The following is a 27,747-nucleotide window of genomic DNA, read 5'->3' as shown; positions in this document are numbered from 1 at the left end:
AAAGCGCAATATTTTTCCAAAATAAAATATGAATGAAATATAGCACATCTGGTCCGGAATGATTTTATATTTAAAGGCTATATGTTTGTTTCAATAATAGGCTGATCATGACAGAGACACTCTTGGTTCAAGGTCTTGCTGTGTGTTCATCATCTCAAGTGATACATTATTAGCAAAAACAAAAAATAAATGTATACAGTCATCAGCAGCCATTTTTAAATTTGCAGCTCCTCTAAAAAGCGATCAAACCAGTTCAAGCTGAGGGATTTGTTGTCACTAAGTGATAGTATAAGTGGTATTGTGTGTGTGTGTGTGTGTGTGTGTGTGTGTGTGTGTGTGTGTGTGTGTGTGTGTGTGTGTGTGCGTTTGTCTGACGCAGCAGAAGACTGTCTCCTTGTGGAACCACGAAATGAGACAAAGACACACCCCATAATCATAGACCGCTTAGCTAGCCTCATCTGAGGCCAGAGCCATCTCTTTGTGTGTGTGTGTGTGTATGAGTATTTTTTTGTGTGTTTGTGTGTAACAGAGCGAGAGAGAGAGAGAGAGAGAGAGAGAGAGAGAGAGAGAGAGTATATATATGTGTGTGTGTGTGTGTGTGTTTATATTAATCTGTACCTTAATGTGTTTGAGAAGGAGATATTTTTATCTACAAGAGGACATGAGTATCAGTGTGTGTGTGTGTGTGTCTGTGTGCGTGTGTGATCTTTTTAAACAGAGGGGTATTTATAGCTGGAGAGAGAAACCAAAAGCCTGGATTTAGTCCCGGTTGCCCCTGCCTGACTACTCAGTATGTGTGTGTGTGTGTGTGTGTGTGTGTGTGTGTGTGTGTGTGTACACGTGTGTGTATGTATCATTTAGCGACCACTGGGAACGTAGAAGTAGTCATCAAAGAAACTCATCTGGTTTGCAGTCTTATATAAACACACACACACAAGACGGTGAAATTGGATGACAGATGATCAGAAATGTTCTACAATTACAGAGGACAAACTGTATTAAGTGTCGACGTGGAGCACATTAGCTCGAGCACGCACGCACGCACACACACACACACGCACACACACACACTTACAAAGGTCATGGCCTGGCTGATTGAAGTAAGAGTCAAAATGGAGAACATAGTCTACACAAGTTAATCTATTCACTTATATATTGATACAGAGTCCCATTATGGGTGACGTGTCCCTCACATCTCATCTGAGTGAACAGGCCAGCAGATCGTACCCGTGACCTGCCCACCGGCTCTAGACACAGTGACGGTTGCCCTTTCAAAGACTGCAACTGTGGCTGCTCAAAAAGTATTTGCTTGTATTACACAAGCAGCGAGCAGTTGTTAGCACATACCATGCTAAGCTTTTTAACTTAACTTTTTTTCAGTGCCACAATAGCTTTTCGCTGAGTTGGAAAATCACAGGAGACAGGCTTAAAGCTGGTCCTTTGTTGTTGTTAGGCTGTCCTCCGGCCCCCGAACAGTCGCACACACTCGCATCCTCCCTCTCTGCATCTCTCTGGTGTCAATAGTCAGACAAAGCCCTGGTCACTGGCTGCCATATGCTGCCCTGCTGCACATAAAGAACAGCACTCTTTGAACTTCTGAGACAGAAATCGAAACTTCTTCATGCTCTAATATATAGGGGGAAATGTTTATTCAGTCAGTCCAACATTCACATGGAGTTTTTCCTCTTTCTCATATGGCACTCATCCTGCAGCCAATACGTGAACATTGTGTTTCTATTTTAGAGTTAGCTTTTTTAGATTCATATGGTTCAGGACTTCCATTGCCGGGTAACACAGTCATGGATCATGCCTAATGTTGATGACATCAACAAAAAATGTGAACATAAATATTCACGAAATATAAGTATGTGTCGGTAGATGTATTGTCTCATTCAGTCTATACTCTCATACACCTATTATCTTGACAGGGAGTAGGCAGGACCGTAGCTAATCCAGGGAACAGGCTGTTTAAGTGTGTCTCTGCTATAATCTGATTAATCTGTCCATTCATACACTGCTCTCTCGCATAATCTCTGTGAATGTATAAGTGTGTGTGTGTGTGTGTGTGTGTGTGTGTGTGTGTGTGTGTGTGTGTGTGTGTGTGCGCCAGTGTGTTCTTGTATGTAAACATGCATGTCACTCTCTGCTGGTGTTGGTGTGTGTTTGGAGGGGAACAGAGGCAGACTAGTGGGAAGAGGGTAACAGGGAGGGAAGAAAAAAGTTCACACTTCACCACTGACTCTTCTTTTGTCTGTGCTCCGCTCACCTGTCACACACACACACACACCACCAGTACCTTACCGAAAGCCTTTGAAACTGGGGTTTCCTCGAAGGGTTTAAGGTGTCCACCCTCATTTCCTATCATTTCTCTAATAAAGACATAAAATTCCCAATGAACATACTGTATGGTACTGAGCAAAGGTTTAAGCCACTTCAGATGTTTCGATTTCTACCCACCACTGAACATCATCAGGGCATCAGAGGCATTTAATTGGTTCGAAGGTAATTCTGCAGCATGACAACAAGCTCAAACACACAGCAAGAGTCAGAAAGATGATCATAAAGGTTCCTTTGCAGAACAAGGAGTCCTGCAACAGATGGTCTGTCCAAATCATGGAGTCAGTCTAGGATTACAAGAAGAGATAGAAGCAACTAAAATGGCCTGAGTCAAGAGAGGAACTATAGCAAGTTCTCCATGATGCTTAGAGCAACCTACCTATCAATGCCTTCAACAATATGTGCAGGTGTACTGCCTGATAATCAATACTTAAAAAGGATCCATGCTAATTTTTGGAGAGAATTCTTAATGAAATCTATCTAAAACATTTATTCTGGGAATTGAGGAACAAAGAATAACACGACATAAACCAGGTCTTTGGATGCCTAAAAAGACTAAATGAACTAAATAAAGACTTAATCCAGCTCTGGTACCTTCTTTCCTGTACAATAATTTTGGATGCAGTTCAATGTGTTGAAGAATTGTCTCAGTTCAATTTTCAGTAAATGTGGATTTATCAGCCAAACATGTTGCAGAAACATTTTCATCGCATCGTTTTATGGACATTGTCCCACTTTGAATAAAAGACAATAACAGTATTTTGTGGCTTCTTTAACATATTAATAATAAAAAACAATGATTATGAGGAACTTGATTTACTCTGCTGTTTCTAAACTATTCATGTGTCAAATTGGCATAAGTACTAAAGCGTAATCATCTACTACCACTTGATCACTATGCACATGACAGCAGTGCGTGACAGTCTTGTCTACAAGTATATTGATTTATTGAAACACAAAGTAAATGTCCAGCCTTCTCTTCTCTCCATGTCTTCGCCTTTTTGCTGATTCACAGTTTCAAGAAACGGCATCATAACAGTGACCCACTGACACCGCACCGCTGTTCACTCTGTCTATTATTAGCATTTCAATTTGTCACTGGGACAAATCCCCACACTCACAGAGCATCACTGACTAGAGATTTTTGGGTTAAATCTTGTGGGAAAACAGAGATTTCTCTCTCAGCCTTCCTCCATTGTTGAGTTTGAACAAACGAAGTGACCACAGCAGCCCGAGTCACACAATGACAGACAGCTTATTCAGCTACTTCATCTGTCGCAGCTCCCAAGGGACCAGGCTCTGATCTTTTCCCAGAGCTCCAACTCTCTCTTTCACTCACTTCACACTCTCTTTCTTCCTCTTTTCCTGATTGTCTCTCTCTGACTCTGCTAATATTTGCAGAACATGTCTCTAATATTTTTGTCCCCCTTTCTAACGTTCACACATTTTCTTTTTAAATCGTAGATTTGGGGTGTAGTTTGAAGTCAGAAGCAATTAAACCGAGCCACATTTCTCAGCTCTCTTTGAGAGCATTGTTTTTGTTTGTATTTTGTTTATTGTCATCTCTCCCATGGGGGTTGAAGCGGTTGTAAAGACAGAGTCATTCCTTCAGAGACACCAGCTCCCATCAGCACCTTCTGGTCATTACTGGTGCATCGTGGGAACAGCTTGGCGAGGACAATGATTGGCTACAACAATGAAGCTGGGGGGCAACACAAAGGACACGCCCACCGCATGATGGGAACGAGCAGCAGAGAAAGCAGATGTTGTCACAGAGGACACACAGGAGGGGAGAGAGAGACAGAGACAGCAGATGTCTCTCTATCTCTCTCTCTCTTTCTGCGGTGAGTTTGATTTGTGTTCAACTCTTAGGCAGCAGGTGTGAAGAAAAGGCAGCTTTACCTGCGTCTGACAGAATGATTGCTACTTTGTTGAACAGGTGAAAGTCCAGAGTACGCCAGGCTGGACAAACATTTGCACATCTCTATTGTGATCGATTCTCTCTGCAGTGGTGCAGGATATTTCCTGGAAACAGACTTCTACAGCCAAAGTGTTCCTAATGTTCCCCTCAGATTTCTTCTCAACCCTTTAAACTACCGAGTTGCCCATTAAAAGTCCTATGACATATATCTTACTTAGAGACAGAGCGAGAGGACATAATGGCAGGAAACATTTATCTTTGTTTGATGTCAGACACCAGAGAAGACGTGGAAAGTTTGCCGTGAAAAACTGAAGTGTGATCACATGCTGTAAAACTCACAAGTCACATTTAAACACACAGGAAGTGTTAACAGGGTAAAAGGGTTGATTTCTTACTTAGTACCACTTGTACTGTTGTCGGATAGAAGACATCCGTGTGTTTATAGTCTGCGTGAAACAAGGGGCCACGACAACACAATCAGGTTTTGAATAAAATGACCAAACAAAGCCAGCAGATGTTTCCACAGGTGATGTGTTCAAATGTTACAGTCGTCCTTTCTGTGTAGTGTACTACATGTAAGTGCAGTAATGGAAGAACACGAGCTGAGACACAGCCTCGGTTTCTCATGTTTAGCTCATGCACTAAGTCGTGCTGAGGATTGAACTGGATTTTTAAGAGTCAAATCTCCAATTTTTATCTTATTTCCGGTGGTTTCTAATAACAATTGTAAAATTGTACCAATCAAGGCAGCTTGAAAATATTCCAATTTAAGGCCTTAACTCAAAGATAACTTTAAATGGTGAGGTTTTTAAATGACATGACTTTTTATGTATTGTTTTAATTTTTTTGAAAGATATTTGTTTTTTGTTTGAGCTGTTTGTTGCAGTGCTTTTAATCGGTGTGCTGTCTGTGTGCTTTAAATCTATGTTCTGTAACTTTATCAAATTAAAGTTCTGAACACATTTATATTTCCAAACATGGAGGAGTTTCCATCAGCAGCACAGTGTGCTGGCTTGCCTCTACGCACCCCTCACACATGATGTAGTCAGCTCATGGGAATACACTCTTCTCTTCAACGTGGCCATTCATGAAGGGTAGACAAATTAGACAGCAAATTCAAACAATAATACTTGCCAGTTCATCCCAGGGAGATAAAAAGGAGAACAGCTGATGGGAACAAATCTTCTCATGTTCACTCACAGTGCCACGAGGGAGCAGTCATCACTTCACGTAATGAGCAATTGAGACGTCACTTTGTTGGCAGATTTGACAAACAAACATTTGGGTCTCCAGCTCTGATCCGCCGAGACGAGAGGAGTGGTCGAAATCTAGTAAAGTGTGCTCTGGGATATTTCTGTGATAAGGCATTGTGTCTGTGTGTGTGCATGGTCTTTGTTTTCATGTGTGTGGTGTGTATGTGTGGGAATGGACCCTGGTCTGACTTCTTGATTAATGGCCAGTGTGTGTATGTGTGAAAATGCTCCCGGTCCTGTTTCCATGCTAATGAGTAGCGGCAGATGGGAGAGAGGAGGCTGGACCAACAATGAACAAACGCACCAGCAGCCACACAACTTAAAAAGACCTAACAGACCCTCCTGTATGGGCCGTTTCCTCACAGACATTATTACTTTTCTTCTTGTAGGTTGGAGCATGTAAACACTGAAAACAGTCAACTCTATCTTGGATATGATCATGGCAAGCAGGGATATGTTAACAGCAAGCAAGACACTGTAGCATATGAAAAATACACTTTACTATAAGCTTGTGAGGAGATTGTATGAGTTTATGAGTTGTAGGCAGTGGAGTTAATCAGATTGGGGAAACACGAGTGAGAATTTCAGTGTCTACAGTCTACAAGTATTATTTGCAGCCTTTATATATTTCATCAACAAGTCTCGGCTTGTGCAGTCTGTTTTTCTTGATAAAAACAGGATCATTTCCCCATTTACTCGTACACATGTATGCAGTTATTTTTCTGTGTGGTATAAAAACAATAGTTTGGCTCAGGCCCAGGGCCACACAAGGTTTCTCCATCAAAGTTGGGTGATCAGTGTTTGGATTTACGATTACTTTGCAAAAAAATCTGTCATTCTGCAATGACATGAATTTGTTTTGTCAAATAACAAAACAACAGGGATGTAGTGGGGAGGGGAATAGTAAAACTAACCTGTTGAAGTGGTAACTTTCCATTTTTTAGTCATTTAAATTTCTTTATATAGAGAGAGCACAGAAGCAATGTTAGAAATTTTAATCCAAACAAAAAGTCACACAATCTCTTGTGAAAGCAAAAAATGTGTGTGTTCTGGAGCTGATTAGTCAATAAATTTAAGTGTTAAACACATGGTTGTGGACAAATTCATATTTTATTGAAGCTAACTACACAAAAATAATTTGAAGTAAACCACAAGGTTTCAAATTCACACACGGCCATGTCCACACTTCTTATCTGCAGTAGATTAGGCCTCATCGACACAAAGACATCTCCCCCAAACACAGCAGTGAGGCAGAGTAATGTGTCCCTGCAGGAGACCGTTTCCTGTCTGTCCCTGTGACTCAGCTGAGCTCTACATTGAAACCTAAATATCTGAGTTGCTTTTTGTACCATCAAGTCCATCGCAAATAAAAGAGCAGCTAAAGAGAGAGACGGGAAGGAGAGAGCACTATGATGTGAGGATGGTTGTGCGCATTCATGATGCTGTTTACAATTTACATATAAAATACATTTACTGGATGTTTTGATGCCATGTGTGTCTGCAGGTATGTATATAGAGACGGGGGGTTCTGCTGATATATTTTTCTTTTGTGTGTCATTTCCAGCCTGGAGTGGTGGTCCAACCTTTTAGACAAATATAAACACTTCCCCCCTGTAAGTCTAGATAATACTGCCACTGATTAGAAACAAGACTGTGTGTATTGGGGACCTCCTCTGTCATACAGGAAACCATGCCTGTTTCCTGCCAAGAACTCTTTCTATTTTTCATTCTCACTTTCCTTATCTTCACTCTTTCTCCTCATACAATTACACACACTTTGTCTTTGACTTCCACATTTTTCTTTTTCAGGTCTTTTCGAGCCAAAAGCTATTATTTAATTGGACTATTGCAAGTAAATAGGGCAATTGAAATGAAATTATGTTTGGGCTTGACTTGTAAAGTCACAGTCAGCTCTTAGTAGCCTCAAAATTGTTCCAACGGAAAACTACATACAGCAGGAGAAGAAGCCCATTTAGAATGAACTGAGCTCTGAGACAAACATCTGACTTCCAGGAGAAGACTGCTGACAAGTAGACCCTCTGCCAACACGAATGACCCTGAGCCAAGAAAAATAAATCATACACAAAAACACGCAGCATGAGCCATAAGTCAAACCAGGCTAATGTACAATCCTTAAAAGCATGTAAAGTTTTAGATGTTTTGATTCTTATCTGTCATGCAAACCACCAGGCATCTGACTGGTCCAGATTTGTTCTGCCACATGACAACGACCCCGACAACCTATTATAAACAAGAAGAAAAGAGAAGAAGCAGAAGAAGAAGATGAACAAGAAGCCGTGCAGCTAATGGTATGGACCCAACAGAGCCTCGATGTCAACATCATGGGGTCAGATCATTCTGATCATTTTGACACTGACATATATACTTGTATTAGTGTGTGTGTGTGTGTGTGTGTGTGTGTGTGTGTGTGTGTGTGTGTGTTTGTGTGATAGAAAGACCCCCGAGGAATGCTCTTAGTGCTGTTGTAGTATCTGCGAGCAGGAAATGGATTCCCAGAGACAGGAAGTACCTTCGTGGAGAGAGGAAGTGTTTGCCAGCATCCGCCCTCTGTCTGCTGGATGGGGAAGGAAGGAGCAAGAGAAAGGGGGGCAGTGAGGGGTCGCGGTAGAGGAGGAATGAAATAGAGAGTTGTTTTAGGAAGAAGAGAGGGGGCGCAACAGAGTGTGTCAGAGGGTGTGAGGGAGATCCAGCTGACGTCTGAGCTGCCCTGAAAAACAAATTTCAGCAGATCACTTGACCAGAAGCTGTTTCTGTGTCTCAGATAGTCTCATGCTGCTGCTCTGTAAACCAGTCAACTAGGTGGTCTGTTACTAGTTGTAGTTTTGAAGATCTTATGTGATATAAATTTACTTTTTGGGGGGATGCATTCTGACAGTGAATCCTCCATCATGTCTGAATTATACTGCAGAATGACACAGTCCTCAGTACTTTCACGCCACATTGTTTGGACTTTTCTGTTTGGTCCAAACCAATACAGGAGATATGAAAGATGCCTCGGACTACAGTCTCAAATGAACGAACAAAATCTTTTTCCAAAACGAAAAGGTGGTCTCGGTCCGGATAAAACTGAACATTCATTCGGTTCATTTGCAGTGTGAAATAACTTTTTGGATGGTTTGGTCTTTCAGACCAATTACATGGAGTTGAGGCTGTCGTCACCCATTAAACAATAAAAGAAAAGAAGAACCGGAAGAGAAGTGAAAATGAGTTGCAGAAGTACACGGGGAGAAGAAGTGACGAAGTATTTAAGTGTTGTTTGGTCTGACAAAAATCCAAAGTCAGCTTTAGAAAACATAAAATAGCTGAAACTCGTGTGAATCTAGCAATGCCATCTGAACTATGGCCGCGGTATAAAAAGGTGTGGGACGCCATTAGAAGAAGCAGCGCATCGACAAGACTTGTCTCAAGTATTGAGCTTGAAGTTGGTGCTGCTGGTGGTACCGCCATAATAATGGTACTGTGGCAATGAAATGGATCTGTTCATTCATTTTTCTCTATTTAAATGGAAAAGGCTACCACCCAAATTGACAGCATGCCAATACCAGACACACGGCTATCTACAAATCAATCAATATCCAACATAGAGAGATGCAGCTCACATAGGTAATGACAACAGGACGTTAAGTATGTCATGCCAGACTTTTGGAAAAAAAGTATAACAAAGTTTAAACCTACAAAAAAGAGATCAAGCAAGAGAGTATTTACAGTAATTACTTTTAGAGAGTAATGAGGAAACCTGTTCTGCTGAGCTTATCTCACCCGACCTTGTCTGCAAAGTTGCTCTCCTCGTTCTATAACTCTCTCCTTCCAACTTTGTAGCAACAGTTTCGGTACGCCCGTTGTTGTCCGGCCAAAAAAATAAGATCAATTACAAAATGGTGTCAGTTTTGTGCCGAATATGTCGAGCTGCCCGTGCTGAGCCTCAACCTCATCAAACTCCTTTGGGATGAATTGGAATACAGACTGTAAGTCAACTCCTGCTCTTGTGTCTGAATGGGAGTAAATCTCTGCAGCCAGGCTCTGAGATCTTGTGGAAAGATGTCCCAGGAGGGTGGAGGCGGTCATCCAGGCGTGTACATACTTCTGGCCATGTAGTAGCTTTTTGTCTCGGAGACACGCCACTGTAAACTAAGAAGCAGATGAAGAGATGTCCAGGCAGCCTCCTCGCTCACACACTCCACTGTGAACTCTGACTTGAGATCGAAGGTTCTGCATGCGTGAAGTTTTTAACATGTGTCGTCCCAGCGCTGCTCACACTCATAAAAACTCCCAAGAGGGAGATCAGTTGAGGTGAAAGGTCAGGGGTCAGCCCAGTGTATGTGTGTGTGTGCCTATATGCAGGTCTTTCTGGGTAAGTGGCTGAGGAACTTGCAGGGTTCAGAGGAGAAGCAAACGTACCACACACACACACACACACACACAAGGTCCAGGTTTGTCCACTGTTTTGTCACAATCCTCGATTCGTTATCGACGGTCAGTCTGACTCCAACGGGTTGTATTTTACTGTAAACAGCCAACTGACACAGACTCAGACATCTAATCAGTCAGTGGACAGGAAAAAAAAAGTTCCTTTTCAAGATCAAAGAGACAACTGAGGGGAAATGAAAGAAAGCGGCTTTGTCGAGGCACGTTGCTGTGAGGAAGAAAGTTTAATGTAGCGTGTGTGGAGATGGCACTCGATGGACAGATGGTCCTTTGTGACTCCTGACACCTGCCAGCTGCTGCTCTGCTCCTCATCACCTCTTTTTCTTTCTTTTCTGTTCTTTTCTTTTCTTTTCTTTTCTTTTCTTTTCTTTTCTTTTCTTTTCTTTTCTTTTCTTTTCTTTTCTTTTCTTTTCTTTTCTTTTCTTTTCTTTTCTCTTCTCTTCTCTTCTCTTCTCCTCTCACCTCACTTCTGTCCTTTTTTCTGTCTCATCAACAGGCTACTCCTTTCTTTTTCCTCTTTTTGTCCTCTAACTGTAGCTGGTATTCACTGCCAAGGCATTTAGAAGAACATGTAGTTGCAGTCGGAGGACGAAGGTGTGCTGCTGTTATTTGTCTCTTTGGAGGCAACGCAGAATATAAATTCAGGTGTTAGGGGACAAATCTAAATCGTTTGTTGGAATATTTATAACAGTCGACATGTTTTACAGACATTTTATAAACTTGAATTATCCTGTAGAATTTTAAATAATTACTCCAAACTATATGAAGTTTAATATATTTGCACTGAAACACAGTAGTCCAATATAAGCATAATGTATTTAGATGCAGAGTAGTGGTGTCATAAAGGAGACGTGGATGCTGTACACATGTGGGAGTTGCTGAAGTTGATTGGAAAAAGTTTCAGTTCCAGGTGCTGTTGAGCAAGGCATGATTTAACTGCATAGAAACCAAAAGCCAGGCTGACTGAAAGCAGATTCATAGATGGGCATGCAATGCAAGGCTGAAAAAACACTGAGCCCTTCAATTTCCATACTGATGTGGCTAAATCCAAAACGTTGAAGTGATCTTTTCATGTTTTTATGTCCTCATTAAGCTTGTGTTTTCAACCACCAAATGCAGATGTAGATGAACTTGGAAATGGCGGTCTGCTGCTGCTTTGTGGCAAGAAAAACGTGGCTTTATAAGAATTCAAAGTGAGGTTTGAGGGTCGTCATCACAGGCGTCTGACCTGTTTTTGAAAATCTTCCACAGTTGCTGCCAGTCAGTTTTTCCTGTTTGTTCTGTAAACAATAAATAATGCCACCAAAAACAGCAGAAAGCAGCTTGGCTGAAATTGCACAAAGCTGTTGGCTGATGTGGCCTCCTGCGCATGCCCAGAAGAGACAGGAGCGGGTTTGCGCAGGAATTCTCACATGGATGGTGAGCTAGTTCTAAAATCATAGTATGGAATATATTGTGGCCAGTTTTGACCCTCTTTGCTACATGTGAATTATATACAACCAAAAACAGTGGTTTGTTTCCTTCAGGTTGGGATGGAGTTGCTGCCCCAGGTGAAGGGGTTGAAGTATCTTGGGTCCTGTTCTTGAGTTAGTTTATGATGAAGCAGGAGGTTGATAGATGAATTGGTACAACACTGCACCACACCGTTTTGGTGGAGAAGGAGCCGAGCCCGAAGGCAAAGCTTTTGATTCACCAGTCGATACATATCGACCCTCTCCTGCATGTGGTCACAAGCTTTTGGTGGTGACAGAAACAATAAGATGGTGGGTACAAACAACAGAAATGAGTTTAATCCACAGAGTGGCCAGGCTCAGCCTTAGAGATTGGATAAGGAGTTATGACATCCTCAGGGAGCTCGGAGTAGAGCCATTTCCCCTTAATGTTGAAATGAGCCATCTGAGGTGGTCCGGGCATCTGATTAGGATACCTCCTGGCCGCCTTCCACTGGAGGTTTTCTGGGCACATCCAACTGGTAGAAGACCCCTGAGTAGACCCAGAACATGCTAGATAGATTATATATGTCATCTGACCTGGAAACACCTCTAGAACATGTTGCTGGGGAGAGGGATGTCTGGGTCAGCTATCTGTGCCACATTCCTGTGTTCGTATCTGACCTAGTGCTTCCATGTTACCACCACAGCTCAGTTTATTGTGTTGATTTCCCTCGACTCAAACAGGTCCTACGCCTAAAGATCGTTACCTGCTCATCTAATTTTTGTTACCAAAAACATATCTCCTGTGCGATCTGTCGAATGCAGCTGAGCAGAGCCCTTTCAAAGAGGCTGGAATAACTAAGTATACTGAGCCTGGACGGACATCTGTACCTGATGGAGGTTGTGGATTATAAACTTGAGTGTTGAGACATTTACAAATGTGAAAATGTCTAATAGATGGCACATTAAAATGAGGCTCCAGTGACCAAGGATGTCTCATTGTATTGAACGCCTGTTGCTTCGACTCACGTTCTGTACGTGTGTTCATGTGTTTGTTTACTTTTTTGATTTACATGATCTGCATGCTTATTTGCAAGTAGAGAGGGGAAGTGAGATCCGATCACAAGTGACTCGAGACGCACGCTAACGCAAGGTGTGAACTCAGAAAACACTTACCTAAAGTTACAAAGTTATAAGATGCTGTCACACTCTTTTCAGCAAATGCACACATTGAGCAGTTCAAATACTATTGTAATGTATTGTTTGCTTTAAATATGCACTGAAAAAAACCTGAGCGTTGACACACCACACACACAGACACACACACACACACACACACACACACACACACACACACACACACACACACACACACACACACACACACACAAACAAAAGTCTCTTTGAGATGTCACGAATGGAAAAGGAAAACGTTTGGTTCCAGTTATTTGCTATCGGCTTCACTGCGGTCAAATGGCAGCCAGTGAATGTGATCGCTCACAGCTGAGTAAGGAAAGGAGGCTTTCTTTCCCCCTAACTGGTGACGTTGCAGTGACCTACAGTTGTTTGAAATAGGAAAAGAGGTTCTGCTGCTGTGTTGGTTTCCCTGCTGGGTGACACGTGGGTTTAAAAAAGTCAGAGTGGATTCCAGAGTCACTCTCTCTCAGCCTGAGAAAACAATCCTGTCTGTCCGCCTGACTGTCACTCTCACCTCGTCTCTCTGTCTCTGTGTGGGATACCCAGTCGGTGAGGACAGCTGGCTGGCTGACGGTGGATGTATATCTGCGTACATGTGTGTAGGTATCTGGGTTTTTGCGTGTGTGTGTGTGTGTGTGTGTGTGTGTGTGTGTGTGTGTGTGTGTGTGTGTGTGTGTGTGTGTGTGTGTGTGTGTGTGTGTGAGATCCTGAGAGGTCAGAAGTCAAGCTGTGGTTCACAGAGAGCCACGTTGTTCCCCTCCCAACAGGAAGGAGGGCACTGTCCATATGCTGTCTTCACTCACACACACACTTAGATTCACATGCTCACACATACAGTCACAAATTCTGTATACATACAGAAACACATACACACTCACGCACGTATTATTCACGTACCTTTAACGTCATGCAGATGTACTCACTCTCACTTATGTAAACACTTGAACAGACTGATGCACAGTTTGACATAATATATGCCTTACCCCCCTTAACCTGACCCTAACCATCGCAGCAGGACCTCCGCTCTGACCCAAAACCTGACTCTAACCTGAACCCTCAAACAGCCCTTTGAAGGTTTGTCCCAAAAGGCAGACCACACAGATTGTCCTCTCTCACAAAATGTCCTCACTACTAGAGCCTACACCCCCAAACTGGTCCTCTCACATGCAGATGTACAAGTGCAATATAACGCATACTATGTTCAATCGTCACCAGCCACACCTGAAGCTGCAACGTTTTCTCTATGTTCTGGCTCTACATTCACAGACCACATCAGGCTGCCGCCCAAATGAATATTTGAGAACGTGGAACGCCAGATTTTAGTGGATGGAAACACCGAGCGCATTCAAAATGACGATGTTGAAGGTCAACAAATCCTCATGACAAAACGACAGAATAGGTCGACGACCACTGACTTGAAAAATGACACGTGAGCATTTTAAACGCCCTCCACAAGACCAACACATCCTCACACCTGAACATCAGATCAGGTCATTTGATTGATGGAGAGAACAAGCGACAGGTATATTTCCATGACAACAACTCACAGGAATATGTTAAAAGCAAAACGAGAGTAAGAGGCCACATCAGGAGTTGAACCAGCTTACCAGATGTTGGTTGTGGTGAACAGTTCTGTTGTTGGCAGAGAAAGACACGATGAAGAAGAAGAGAATACAAATGTTCTTGTGGTGTTTTGGACAGACAAGAACAGCCTGCGTGTTGACTTTACAAGTAAATAGCATTTTCAGAGAGCAGGCTTAGTGAGGATGTAGCCTGTCTGCCGTTTAGAACAGCTGTCTGAAACGCTTGAGCTGTAAAACAAAGACACTTTCCTCCTTGACTTTCTGTCTCCATTTGGTCTCCCTGCCACTAATAAACACTTTCCCTTTCTAAGCATGCACACTGCCTGACACTTATTTAGCTCCTCCTCCTGTGGATTAGATTCTTCTTTTCTCTTTGTATTACTTCATTTTCTGTGTCTGCCAGCGGGCTTCAGACATAAACTCAGTCTTTGCAGCCAGCAGACAGCTGCATATAGCTGTGTCCTCATTGAGTTAGACAACATTTCTTACAAGATTTAGAACGTATTACATGCACACATTAGCACAGCAGGGTTTCACATTTATTGTGCTGTCACTCTCGCTCTCTCACTCACACACACACACACACACACACACAGAAGAGCTGTGTCCACACTGATACAAACCTTGTTCTTGTAGACTCGTCAGAGAGGAGATTTTAAAGTTAAGGTGCTGATCATTGTTAGTTTAAGTGCTAAAGAGCTCACATGTGGGTCTGAGTTGTTTGAGATGGAGTCATCTGTCTATATGAGGTGGAAATGTGACCATGGATACAGTACTGAAGAGGGTTAAAAAAAAAAATGATATCAAAGCTGGGTTTGTTCTAAAAAGCAGGTGCTCACAGGAAAACTAGAAAATGACAAATGGTGAGAAGCACAAGTCTTGTAGACGAGCAGGAACAAATTCAGAGTAAAGAAAAACTCTTTATGAATGAACGGCAAGTAAAGAATGTTCCACAGGATGTAGGGAAATATGTTTTCTCATTAACGACCAGGAGATTTCATGACCAGAACATTATATTGATAAGACACAAGTCCACCTCTATGACAATGATGGACAGAGAAAAGTGTGGAAAGAAAGAGGAGCAGCTTATGACCTAAAGCATACCATCTTTATCTGTCAAACATGGTAAGGGCTGTTATGGCTTGGAGATGTATGGCTGCCATTGGTACACAAGCCTGGATGAATGTGGAGGTATACAGGAGCCTTCTGTGTGCTCACACTCAGCAGAGTGCACCAAAACACATGGAGAGGTTCAACATCCTCCACTGGCCGAGTCAATCGCCTGATCTCAGCGTTTCTGGACTTCTTAGAAAAGCACAGAGACCACTGACCAGTGCCTCTGGACTGGAATTTAAAATATTATTGTGAAAGGCAAAGAAAAATCTAAAATAGGATTGATTTGACCTCATTGTTCTGATTATTAAAGCCTTTTTGTCATTTTGGCTCATTTCTCTTTGAAACTGAGTTGAACATTGATTTGTCAATACTCTTAAGCAAGTGGTTTGATGTTTTGAAGTGTGATTCCTGTACTGGTGACTTGTGTCATGTTTATTACTTAGAAAATCCTCCGAACAGAATGCAGCCGCAGCCTGGAGGATCATTGATGTTGCTGCTGGTCTCATTACCAAAGTAAGACAAACAGAGAGGAGTTCTCACACTTCTCCATTTGGACTCATTTCTCAAGTCAATCACAACAGGCAGGCAGGAGATACGCACACAAACACACACATCCAAAGAATGCTAAAACAAATGTTGACTGTTTACACTTGACCCGTTGTTGTTTATGTACTTTCTCTCAGTTACAGTTGTTCTTGTTGGGGCTGTAAATCAGACATCAGCGACACCAAACACACCCTCTGTCTGCAGCAACACTACACAGTAATATTTATTGTGTTCCCAGTGATGGATCATTTTTACTCACATGGTTATTAAATTATCACATCGACCACCTTGCTAGCAGGTCTTACCATTGATTATATAAAATAATGATCTTAATTGTTTCAGCTACAGTTCTTTTTGATATCGATCAGCGTGATTCTACATCTACAGTCAAAAAGCATCTTACCAGATAAATTCTTATCAGTCAGAAATAGTTGGTCCTCCCAAGTTTTAAGAAGTTGCTCTGCAGTCATCACATCCCTCTACCCCACAGTACTCAAATCAAAATATGTTACTGTAAAGATTTGGAAATTGCTTTGGTAGTCAGATGCGACACTCTCCACAAGACAGAAAGAGAAGCTATAAAAAAAAAAATCAAATTGTGGGTGAAAAAAGTATATTTAATGGAAGAACAGAATAACATACAAATATTGAATCCCACCGAAAGCAGATGCTGCCCCCTACTGACTAGAAAGCATAAATGGCCCGTTTCATCACTTTGAAATATGCAATAAACTCTTAAGAGAAAATACTGACAAAAGTAAACAATAAAAGCAGCAATTAGAAATATACAATTCATTATATGCCAATTCTAAAGGAATTCCAAAAAACAATCACCATTACTTCCTTTCCCGAAAGGACAGAGGTGTCAAATAAAGAAAAAAAAAAACTAGACCGTTCCTCAGATGAATTATCTTTTGAGTATCTGTTGTAGTTTTGAAAGGTGGCGGCTCTGGGTAGCTTGGATTCACTGGAGTTATGATGGATTAACATCCAAAAGCTGCAAAAGCAGTGTGAAAACATCGATATGAAGTTCTCAAACCACTTCAACAGCATTATCCTCTGCAGGACTGACAAATTACTAATGAGCCTTTTACCACAGTCAACATGTCGACATCTATTTTTCAGCATAGTCAAATATTGATCATGACGTGTTTTATTGTTTTAACAGTAGAGACACCACACTTCAAATGTGGATGGACTTTTAGACTGAATGACTGACGTTACCTTGCCGAGAGCGCCCTCTGCTGGTATCTTAAAACTGAAGCTCTTGAGAAGAGGAACACAAAATAAACTCAACAATCAACTGCAGTTCAGTAAAATGACAATGAATCAAAATACTACCAACCTCAAGTTACATGCGAAGTTAGAATTTTTTTTTTTATCAAGGCTTCAGTTTGTGCTGCTGAATATTGTGTGATGTAGAGGGATGGCAATGTTATGTCAACACAGTATAACATGAGACAGTGCAGTGAAGGGAAAGAGAAGTGAATATTAAAAATAAATCCTTTAAACTGACTGTCGTTTAGAAGGAGTCCTTTCTGTATTGAAAGGAAATTATGACATACGCATAAGCATGTTCATGCATTATTTTACACATTTCTTCACAGGTAACTAACATTATCACTGTCTTCTAACCCTGGAGGCTATAAAACTGCTGCACTTCCTGACAAAACCCACTCTTTAACAAGGTTAAAGATCTCAACAGAAGTTCTTTGTTTGATGCCATTTTAATATATGTACAAACCTTGAAGCATTCACTTATTGATGGTTTATTGTTTCCAAACAAGATTTTTTTTTTTTTTTTTTTTTTAAAGTAGACCGACACACTGCTGAATATTCTGTGCTTGTCTTAGACATTTGCTTGTCTTTACCAGACAGAGTAAAATCTGAAAGGATTATAAAAGTTCTGGAGGAATGTGTGTTACGGACTTTAACCAAATTTGAGTTCAGTTCAGCGAGGTGCTTTGCTGCAGACCAGCACCTCCCTGAGCGCCTCCTGCAGCTTCTTTTCAGACTCCATCACCTGTCGGAAACTTTCATGGAAGTTGGCGTTACCTTCCTTCACCCAGGCTTCCTGGAGCTCTCTGAGCCACACCTTGATCCCATCCAGCTGCTTCTGCACCTCCCTCTGCTCCTCCAGCTCGGCCTGCAGCGCCTGCTTGGCACAAACTTCCGCTTCATAGGTTCTGTGGAGGTCCGCCAGGGACGACTCCAGCCTCCGCACCTCCTGCACGGAGCAGCACCACAGCCAAATCACAGACCGGTACATTCGCTCACATTTCTGTGACATCTACAGATATTATAAAACACTGTAAAAAATATTTTATAATTATTTATGTAATAATAAGAAATGAGATGTATAAGAACAGATGAAATGCATAAAATGAAACACAAATAGGGTAAAAATATGATGTTGACTTGACTTCTGTCGCTTTTAACTGCATCTCATTGTCTTCATTAGCTGATGGAGATACACAACCAACAACTAGCTGCTGTCATGCAAGTCCAGTTCCACACTTTATAATGTGATGACAACACACCCATCTCCGTGACAACTGAACAAACTCCATCTTTCGATGAAGACAGTGAGATGCAGTTAAAATGATTTAGTGGCTCTTGAACTGTGGAAGTTCTAAATGAACTTTAACACCATCTTTGGGATTTGGATCCTTCTTGGGACTAACTGGTTAACATACACAATGATACTGATTAATCTGTGACATATAAAATCAGTCTATAACTTCAGGCAAGCCAGTGTGTTATTGGCCTTTGTGAATGACATGGGGATATTTTAGATTTGTGACCAGCATGTTCTGAGCAGAGCATTTCACAGATGCCAAATACACTTGCCTGTGCTCTCTGGTGGGCAAACTGTGTGATGGTATAAAGTGTAGAAAATAAAAACTTTGATCCCACTCTCAAGAAAATAAGACATTCAAAAATGTTGGGGGTCACTTTTAAAAAAAACAGAAGCCTGATTAATGATTAAAGTTTTTGAGTGAAATGAGCACAAAGAAAAATGCATTCAGTATTCACCAACTTCTGCCAATAAATAAAATGTATATCTTTTCTGTTCCAAAGAATCATCCTTGTGTACAGAGTACCATCTGTATGTGTGAGAGAAACCAGGAGACATTATTATTTACACTTTTATTTAGTCCATAAGAGCCTTCCTATATAAATAATGCATACATTAATAGAAAACTTGAAAACGTATCTCTGCTGGTGCAGGATTGTCTAGGTCTCTGCCCGATAACATAACAGTTAAGTAAAAAAAAACTTAGTGTAAACAACAGCACTGCTTGAGTGAGTGTGTGAGAGTCGGAAAGTAAAATTCAATTCAATTCATGGAAATATAAATTATGTCTTAATGAACGATTAGGATACTGGTCTAAGTTTTGTAAATATAACACATTTTTCACAATCTTGGTGGCAAATTTTAGGGGCGTTCTGAGATTTCTGAGGATTTCGCCGTTTTCGTTTTCCAAGAAGTGACATTACAACTCACAATTTTGGATCTCTAGTCACTAATAAGCTTGACATAGAATATATTCACAGATAAAAGTGTGTCTGTGAAGAGCTACAGTGAGAAGGAATATGAGGGATCATAACACTACGAAGATTAAGTTTTTATTTGAGAGTTTTTCACTCTATATGGTTGTAAACACTGGAGATAACTGTGTAATCAGGGCTAACAAACACTTTGGCTCTCATCTCTTTATGGAAGTTTCCACAAATTTATGGACTGCATTGATATTATAGTAGATAACTAAATGAAACAGTAGTTATCAGAGGTGTGCATCACCCAGTGAGCTGAACATACTGCCCGACATCTCGCTCCCCCAACCCACCTGCAGGTCCTGGGGGCTCCTCTTGTGTGGCTGGTCCTCAGGCAGCAGGACGTTTGGCGGCACGGTGAAGCAGCGGCTAACCAGCAGCGCCTCCATCCGCTCCCACAGCTGCTTGAACCGCTCTTCGAGGAAGTGCTGCAGCCTCCGGCTACACTCTCTGGCCCGGGACCGGAGCTGCTCCTCGGCCTCAACCGACGCGCCTTTGCTCAGCTGCCTCACACACACCTTCTCCACGACGGGTAAAATATCGTACAGGCAGCCCTGGAAGGCGCCATAGACCCGTAACATGCAGGTTTGAGGGGTGAAGCCGAAAAACTGTGTTTCATACAGTTTTAAAGACGATAGTGGGAGATGGTTCGCCTCTCCGCTGACTTCTTCGCCGACATCCATCACCGTCTCTTCCCGGGTTTCCCGCGCCATGTTGAATCGTTGACGTTTCTCTACGTCCCACTTTCTTGAATTTGATTGGCGGTTGGGTTGATTAACGTTTGGGCGCATTACTGCCACCTACTGGTCTGGAGGGTGCACGCTGTGACTCCTCACGTCCTTCACAGCGATATCGAAAATTTGCAGTAAAGTTAACAAATTTATTTATTTTGATACGTTTGACAAGCAACAGAGGTCTATAAAACAGTGTGCACAAATAATCTTTTCTATGCTTTGGCTACACAGGTAACAGTTGCTGAAATCAGTCCATTGTTGGTCTTTCTGTGCTACTTGTTAACACTAACAGACTTTTGCCACCTCACCCAACTTTTTAACACCTTCGCTTTTGCCTTTTTTTTTTTTTAATTATTATTATTTCATCAAGCCTAGATTTTTTTTTTTTTTTTTTTATCTTTACGTATTTTTCGCGCATTTATTTGTTTTCATCATCTTTTATATCATATATTGTTCTTGCTGGGTTGTTTTTTTTATTATTTTTATTTCCAATCTTTTTACTGCCTCGCGTGTTATCGAAACGTTTGATGTTTTTTTTTATTTTTTTTTTATTTCCAATCTTTTTACTGCCTCGCGTGTTATCGAAACGCTTGATGTTTTTTTTTTATTTTATTTTTTTATTTCCAATCTTTTTACTGCCCCGCGTGTTATCGAAACGTTTGATGTTGTTTTTTTTGTTTTTTTTATTTTCCATTTGTTTTAAAATGACGTACACCTCGGACACGCCCCCTTGTTCGAGCGAACGAACAACGCGCATGCGCTCCCTCCCTCCACGGCTGCAGCTCCTTCTCGCTCCGTCCGTGTTGATAGCGGCTTTCTGCTTCCACACGTGCAACTTTCTTCCTATGTGAATCTCTCCCCGTGTCGGACCCGTCTGTAAGCTCATCCCGCTTTGTCAGAAGAGGTACGGTAACCGCCGACGTTTTTTGAGTGTTTTGAGCCTGCTTTTTACAGCTGCGCAGCCCCGCCGGCGCGGCGGGATCCGGGAGGTTGACTGCTGGAAGTTGAGCCGGGTTTGGCTCCTGTTAGCGCGGTCGCGTTAGCTAGCCGACGCGTCTACTTTTTGTTGTGTCGTTGCTAACGTTAGCTCGCTAGCAACCGTAACGAGTCGAGCTGGTTAAGCTGCTGAAACGTTACAAGTGCGTTGCGTTGGTTACGTGTGTCTATAATGTGATGTTTACCCCCTCTAACTCTCTCTCTCTCTCCTCTCTCCCTCCCCCTGAAGCCGTCTCCTCCCCCAGGTGTAAAGCCGTAGAAACCCGACAACCATGGGGGCATATCTGTCGCAGCCGAACACGGCCAAGAGCTCTTCCGATGGCGGCAACAGCAACATGAGCTACGGCTTCTCGGCCATGCAGGGCTGGCGGGTCTCGATGGAGGTGAGGCGGAGCGCGAACGACCGGGAGCAAAGACAACCATGTTAGGAGCTCCGTGTGCTGAAAGTCGACAAAGAGAAAATGTGCCATGAGTTGTAAATGGCGGGATAAAAGGGACGCGAGGCTTTTCCCTCCCCGTGTGTGTGTTGGTGTGGGGCCGCGAGTCGCTCCCGAAACTAGCTGCGACGTCCATAACTCGTCTTCAGGGTGTTTTTTTGGGGGGGGGGGGTTATATATTTTTTTTTTAGCGTTACGTTGTAACCTCTCTCCCACAAAGTTGAAGAGCATGTAATTGGTGTCTGCTGCCGTCTTGTGATGGAAAAACTTCACTGCAGCTCACAGACAGATCTCATTTTGTTTGAGGCACTTCTGAGGCGAAAATCAGTCCCAGTCCCGATTCATCCATCGGCCAACCAGCTGTCACACAGCAGCTCTAAACACAAGAACAATAGCTTCACTTGGTTACTTAGTGCATGTCAGTAATTGGATACCAGACATGTATGAGCATGTGGCACAAGCAGTTAAAAAACTTTTTTTTTTTTTGCCAGACAAGCATCATTTTGCAGTTTAATATCCAGGAGAGTGAGTGAAGACAAAGTGAAGGGGTCTCTCACCCCCTCTGTCCTAAACAAACAGGCTCCTCAATTTTATTTATATTGCGCCAAATCATGACTCAAGTCAACTCAGGCCGCTTAATATGTTAAAGTCTTTATAAAATAATCGTATAACTTTTATAAAGAGGAACCCAACGATTCCCTCATGAGCAACAGCAGGAAGGGGAAAAAACCCTCCTTTTTTTAGTATCAAACAGAACCAAGATCAGAGGCGGTCGGCCTAGACCAGTTGGAGTGAGTGGAGGCCAGAGAAAGAAAAGAACAGCATAGAGATAAAGGAGACAATAAATTCATGTTGGGGCCAGTAACCACAGACCAGACACTTGCAGCTCCAGGGCCAGAGATACCTGCAAAAAAAAAAAAAAAACTACATGAGCAAGGACTACTGCTTATAGAGATAACAAACAATTAACTAAACTATAGGAGACGGAAAGAATACAGTTAGTGAGATACAATGGTGGCGTATAAATGCATGGAAAGTAAAAGAAATAGTAACGTAGAGGAGCACAGTGCTTCATGGAAGGTGCCACAGCAGCCGGAGTCCATAACAATATAACAAAGTGATGACTCAAGATTACCTGAACCAGCCCTCACTACGCTTTGTCAAAATAGAAAGGTTTTAGGTCTAATCTTAAAAGTAGACAGGCTGTCTGCCCCTGAACCCAAACCGGAAGCTCTGTTAGGATGATGTTTGATTTTGATTTGTCTTTGTCGCAGGATGCTCACAACTGTATCCCAGAGTTTGATGAGGAGACGGCCATGTTTTCTGTGTATGATGGACATGGAGGTAACACGCAGATATTGCTGAGTACAGTCTTCTGTTGGTATTATTTGACACGCTGTCATGTACTGATTTGTTTGCTCAAAACTTGTAGCATTTCTGTGGTTTTCCCCATTTTTTTGGTTTGTTTTACACACCTCTCAGAGTACAATGCGTACCCACACCTATCCTGAGAATTTATGCAACCTGCTGTTCCCATTTAGGGGAAGAGGTGGCTCTGTACTGTTCAAAGTATCTTCCTGACATCATCAAGGAGCAGAAGACCTACAAAGACGGCAAACTTCAAAAGGTGAGGAGCCGTAGAAGTTAACACATGACTTATTCCTGTTATAACAAGTGTGACTGAGCGGGTACGTTGAAGGCCAGATGTGTGCTGCTTGGTTGTGGCGCAGTTACAAATTAGGCAGGATTAGAACCGGCATACAACAAGTGTGCGGTCACCTCCGCCGCCACAGTCTTGACATGTTTACATGTTGTTTCCAGGCCCTGGAGGATGCCTTCTTGGCCATCGATAGAAGAATGACAACAGAGGACGTCATCAAGGAGCTGGTCCAGATCGCTGGGCGGCCCACTGAGGAGCCACCCGCTGAAAAGGTGGCGGAGGAGGACGACTGTGAGTACAACGGCAACTATAAGATGTACCTGTTTGGTATGGATACTAGTTGTATGTAACGAAGCTCATTCTTGCCGAATGTAAAAATGGGAATATTGACATCTAGTGTAATGTGACGCAGAAAGGAAATAAATGGCAATAGCCATAAAAACAATCCAGAGCATTAAAATAAAACACAGAAATAGAGAATACAACAAAGAACTGATATGCTTCAGTAAGTGTGTGTTTAAACATCAGTGTGGCTGCTTCTATCCTCCTTCCAGTGGACACCGAGGAGGCAGCGTTGCTCCACGAGGAGGCCACCATGACCATAGAGGAGCTGCTGGTACGCTACGGCCAGAATCGCAATGCTGTCAAACATGCTGCTGCCATCAGGTAGTCCAACAAACTTCTTATTTTGACTTTTTATACAAGCAGTAACATTTTATGATGTTTTCCTTAAGAGCCTGAGATATGAGAGCTTGAACTTCCTGGAAATTGTGATTTATGGAAACGATGAATTCTTGGTGGTGATGTCATGCAAGGCAACTAATAGTCATCAAATATTTTTGAATAGTCTTTTCCTTTTCCTTCACAAGGAATCAAATTATATTAAGAAAGTAATGACAGACTTCTGTGGCACCTTTTTTTTTTTTAAGTTCATATCCTTAATAACAAGAACCACTGAAGAGTCTGTTGAACAGGATCTTGTACATCCATCAACACGGTTAGTCCAGCGTGCTTTTAAGATTTTCTTTCTTTGTCTATTTTCTCTTAGTGCGGCAGCTAAGAAAGCATCGTGCCCACACCCCGAGACCCCAGGAGACAAATCAGAAGCTGGGGAGGGGCCTAAGAAAGAGGAATTAAATGGAGAGGTGGAGGAGGAGAGCAATGGGAAGGTGAAGGAAGGCGAAGGAAAGACATGTGGGTCTAAGCTGCGAGCCTGTCGGAGAACAGGAGGAAGTGAAGGCAGTGGTGCAGGTACGCAGATGGGCTTCAGGGGTTTTCAAAATGTATAGTGTCTGCAGACCAAATGCCTTTCAACAAAAGTTCAGCATTTATCTTTATCTTAACATTTTCCTTTTCTGCATAAATAAAGAATCGCTAAATACTTAACAGAAGCTTTATTAAAAGCGCGTGCGGTTTTTTAGCCGGCAACTTCATTTAACATCGTTTCATTTGTTCTGCTTCGTACATTTTTTTCTCTCTCTTTGCTCCACTTGTCCAACGTGTGGTGTCGCCCTTGTTTCACCTCGACAGCAGCGGACTGTGGAGAGTCGGGGAGCTCCAATGGAGAGGAAAAGGCTGGCAAGCCTGAAGGAGATGCAGGTCCTTCCTGCTCCTCGTCCTCAAAAACTCAAGGAGACTCCAAGTCGCGTTTTTTTGATGACAGTGAGGAGTCCGAGGAGGGAGAGGAGGAGGAGGAGGGGAGCGATGAAGAGGTGAGAGCAGCAGACCTGAATAGACAGTTGTGTCGGGCATTGACTTCACTCAGAATAACTTTGAAAATTATTCGAATAACTTTTTATTTATTTTTTTGATCAGGATGGCAGCGAAGAGGAAGAGGGTGACAGCAGTGAGTTGGAAGAAGAGGAGGACACGGAGGAGGGAGAGGAAGACTCTGAGGATGAAGACGAGGAGGAAATGTGTCTACCTGGAATGGATGGCAAAGAGGAGGTGTGTATTTTCAATTGGACTCGACAGAAAACATTTCCGGCATCAAACATCTCCCATGTATAATGATGAAGGGACCATGACATGTGGAGGAACGTTTTATCTTTTAGAATTGGTGTACTGGTGAATCTTATTCTCTCAGTTGATTTGTTGTCATTGTAAAATAATTTACATCCTTATATAGAACCTGATACAAGAGAGTTTGAGCTATTTCCACTGTTTTAATGTTACACCTGGCCAGTGCAAACATGCTTTGATGGCATATTGGATCTATTGGAAGCTGTAGTGGATAATCTTGGTGTTAGTCAAGGACTTTTGTCTGCATCAATCAGGACACTGACAAAATAATGCAGTAATTTCAAGCTGTGAATCTGAATATCGGCCTGCTGTAAGTTGGGCACAGAAGCCAAATGATTTGTGTTGACTATTTCGGTCAAAAAATAAATTGGAGGAATGAATTCACATAGTTACCATGTTTTACATAAACACAGATGTTCCGGATGTGTCACTGTAAATTATTGTGGAGTTTTTATAACGTGACCCGTGTTTGTGTCTCTACAGCCCGGCTCAGACAGCGGCACCACAGCTGTCGTGGCTATGATCCGAGGGAAGCAGCTGATCGTGGCCAATGCTGGAGACTCTCGCTGTGTGGTGTCCGAACGCGGTGCGTCCAAGTCAAGTTTATCTTTCTGATCAAAGTTGTCCAACTAAAATATTTTGTCAAAGGGTTAGGGTTAATTCTGTTGCTGCACCGCTGCAGGCAAAGCTGTCGACATGTCGTACGACCACAAGCCGGAGGACGAGGTTGAACTAGCTCGCATCAAAAATGCTGGAGGGAAAGTGACCATGGACGGACGAGTCAACGGCGGCCTGAACCTCTCCAGAGCCATCGGTAGGTTACTTTGTGGGAGACGTTTAAATTCACTCTCGTAAGAACACCTCTGCAGCAGCGCTTGGTCCTTGAAGATGCTTAGTGCTTTGGGTTCAAATGCGCAATGTTTGCAGCCGCCGCTGCAATCACCAAGCTCATAATGTAACCTCTGATCGTCAGGCGACCACTTCTACAAGAGGAACAAGGCTCTGCCATCGGAGGAGCAGATGATTTCTGCGATGCCCGATGTCAAAGTTCTGACGCTCAACGAGGACCATGACTTCATGGTCATTGCCTGCGATGGTATCTGGTGAGTTTGAATGGTCACCAGCAGTTTGTCCCAGTGAATTGTCACGATTTCTTCGTCACAGTTGTTTACAACTGACACAGACTCATCTACTAAGTCCTGTTTCTACCTGTGTGTTTGCAGGAATGTATTAAGCAGTCAGGAGGTGGTGGACTTCATCAGTGAGAGGATCAAACCAGACCAGAGTGGCAAAGCCAGACCCCTCTCATCCATAGTGGAAGAGGTGAGCAAAGATGAAGTCATCTTAAACTGCTCCGTCTGCCTTGTCGCCTGAATTGAGTCTGAAATATTTTCTATAGTTTTCCCCTTTTTGATTTAAATACCATATGTCCTCCTCGCAGCTGTTGGACCACTGTTTGGCCCCTGACACATCTGGAGACGGGACAGGATGTGACAACATGACTTGCATCATCACCACCTTCCGGCAGCACCCGTCCTCCAATCAGTCAGACAACACAAAGAAGAGGAAGCAGCAGGAGCAGCAGGAGCAGGGGGAGGCAGAAGGGACTGAGCAGGAGGAGAACGGAAACGACAGCAAAAAGGCGAAAAGTGACTAAAGCAAGAGAGAAGATAAACTATCCCAGAGGGAGCAGCTGGTCCCAGAGGACACCCCAGATACACCAGATACACCAGAGACACATTCTGTTCAAAATTAAATCCTTACCTCACAAACCTCACCTAACCCTTCAACAGACATCACAGAGGCTATATGTATGCTCCAAGATCATCTGTAGTTTTGTTTTTATGCTCTGTTCTCTGGATTTTTATTTTTAACACACCCTGCAGTCGTTTCCTTTGATTGGTCCAGTCGAAAAGAAGCTGGAAACACTTTTAGTTAAATTGAGAAGAGGCACACACACCACTCACTGGCATGCTAAATAGCACATTCGATTTCATGAATTTGTAACTAAATGGAGGCTACAGGAGAAACTGCCACCTCAGCATCCCTGCAGACATACATCGCACTCTGTTGATGTTAAAAATCGCTTTCCGTGTGATGGCTTCAGTTTGTTTTAGCAGAGTTCATGGAGACACCTGTCTCACTCCTGTTTACGTTCTACAGTGTGATGCAAATATTTCCATCTTGGCTTTGCAGTAAAAATACAAAAATATGCATGCTCTGAGTTTTGTGCCAACAAAGTGCCATGAAAACCATGAATTCCTTTCAGGCACTTTTTCACATCCGCAGATTAACTGAACCCAGAGAAGGGACCTGGAATGGCTGCAGATTGGCCCCGTTTAATGGAAACTATAACTAATTGAATGAGAGGATCTAATGGTCCCGTCTAACCCAAATTGAAGCTGTATGATGCCGGGAGAATAGGTATGCTGGTCTAGTGTTGCGCTGAGTGTGTTGGTGCCATGTTTCAGGCTCCTCTCTGATGTCCACAGTTCAACCCGAGTTTGT

General features: G+C 42.6%; 2 protein-coding genes across 3 annotated transcripts; one reads left to right on the top strand and one right to left on the bottom strand.

Annotated features, from left to right (window-relative positions):
• Window positions 1–16,428: 16,428 nt before the first annotated feature.
• On the bottom strand, window positions 16,429–20,103 carry mis12 (MIS12 kinetochore complex component). Its single transcript, XM_069173801.1, has 2 exons — window positions 19,684–20,103; window positions 16,429–18,059 (listed from the first exon to the last, which is right to left on the bottom strand). Exons 1-2 carry the CDS (start codon window positions 20,101–20,103, stop codon window positions 17,784–17,786), a joined length of 696 nt encoding a protein of 231 aa, XP_069029902.1. The 3' UTR covers window positions 16,429–17,783.
• Window positions 20,104–20,898: 795 nt separating this feature from the next.
• Window positions 20,899–27,463, top strand: ppm1g (protein phosphatase, Mg2+/Mn2+ dependent, 1G). Of its 2 annotated transcripts, none has more exons than XM_069174020.1 (14): window positions 20,899–21,028; window positions 21,350–21,503; window positions 22,832–22,901; window positions 23,099–23,184; window positions 23,379–23,508; window positions 23,772–23,883; window positions 24,266–24,468; window positions 24,751–24,929; window positions 25,033–25,164; window positions 25,723–25,825; window positions 25,922–26,053; window positions 26,213–26,342; window positions 26,463–26,562; window positions 26,681–27,463. In XM_069174020.1, the coding sequence occupies exons 2-14, from the start codon at window positions 21,393–21,395 to the stop codon at window positions 26,894–26,896; spliced, it is 1,704 nt and encodes a 567-aa protein (XP_069030121.1). In that variant the 5' UTR covers window positions 20,899–21,028; window positions 21,350–21,392; the 3' UTR covers window positions 26,897–27,463. The 2 variants fall into 2 exon arrangements, with proteins under 2 accessions (XP_069030121.1, XP_069030120.1); XM_069174019.1 differs by having other exon boundaries at window positions 20,900–21,028; window positions 24,748–24,929.
• The last annotated feature ends 284 nt before the right edge of the window (window positions 27,464–27,747 follow it).

The sequence above is a fragment of the Embiotoca jacksoni genome, unplaced genomic scaffold (genome assembly GCF_022577435.1).
Source record: "Embiotoca jacksoni isolate LCO1_2020_lvr unplaced genomic scaffold, fEmbJac1.0.p SCAF_6, whole genome shotgun sequence".
NCBI lineage: Eukaryota > Metazoa > Chordata > Actinopteri > Embiotocidae > Embiotoca > Embiotoca jacksoni.
The sequence above is the reverse complement of the archived record's forward strand: the minus strand, read 5'-3'. Positions and strand labels throughout refer to the sequence as shown.

Excerpts from the sequence above, each read along its gene's own strand:
- mis12 (XM_069173801.1), bottom strand. The coding sequence starts at position 20,103 with ATGGCGCGGGAAACCCGGGAAGAGACGGTGATGGATGTCGGCGAAGAA. Across the intron at positions 18,060-19,683 it reads GGAGCCCCCAGGACCTGCAG|GAGGTGCGGAGGCTGGAGTC; the intron begins GTGGGTTGGGGG and ends TGCTCCGTGCAG.
- ppm1g (XM_069174019.1), top strand. The coding sequence starts at position 21,393 with ATGGGGGCATATCTGTCGCAGCCGAACACGGCCAAGAGCTCTTCCGAT. Across the intron at positions 21,504-22,831 it reads GCTGGCGGGTCTCGATGGAG|GATGCTCACAACTGTATCCC; the intron begins GTGAGGCGGAGC and ends TCTTTGTCGCAG. Across the intron at positions 24,930-25,032 it reads AGGAGGGGAGCGATGAAGAG|GATGGCAGCGAAGAGGAAGA; the intron begins GTGAGAGCAGCA and ends TTTTTTGATCAG.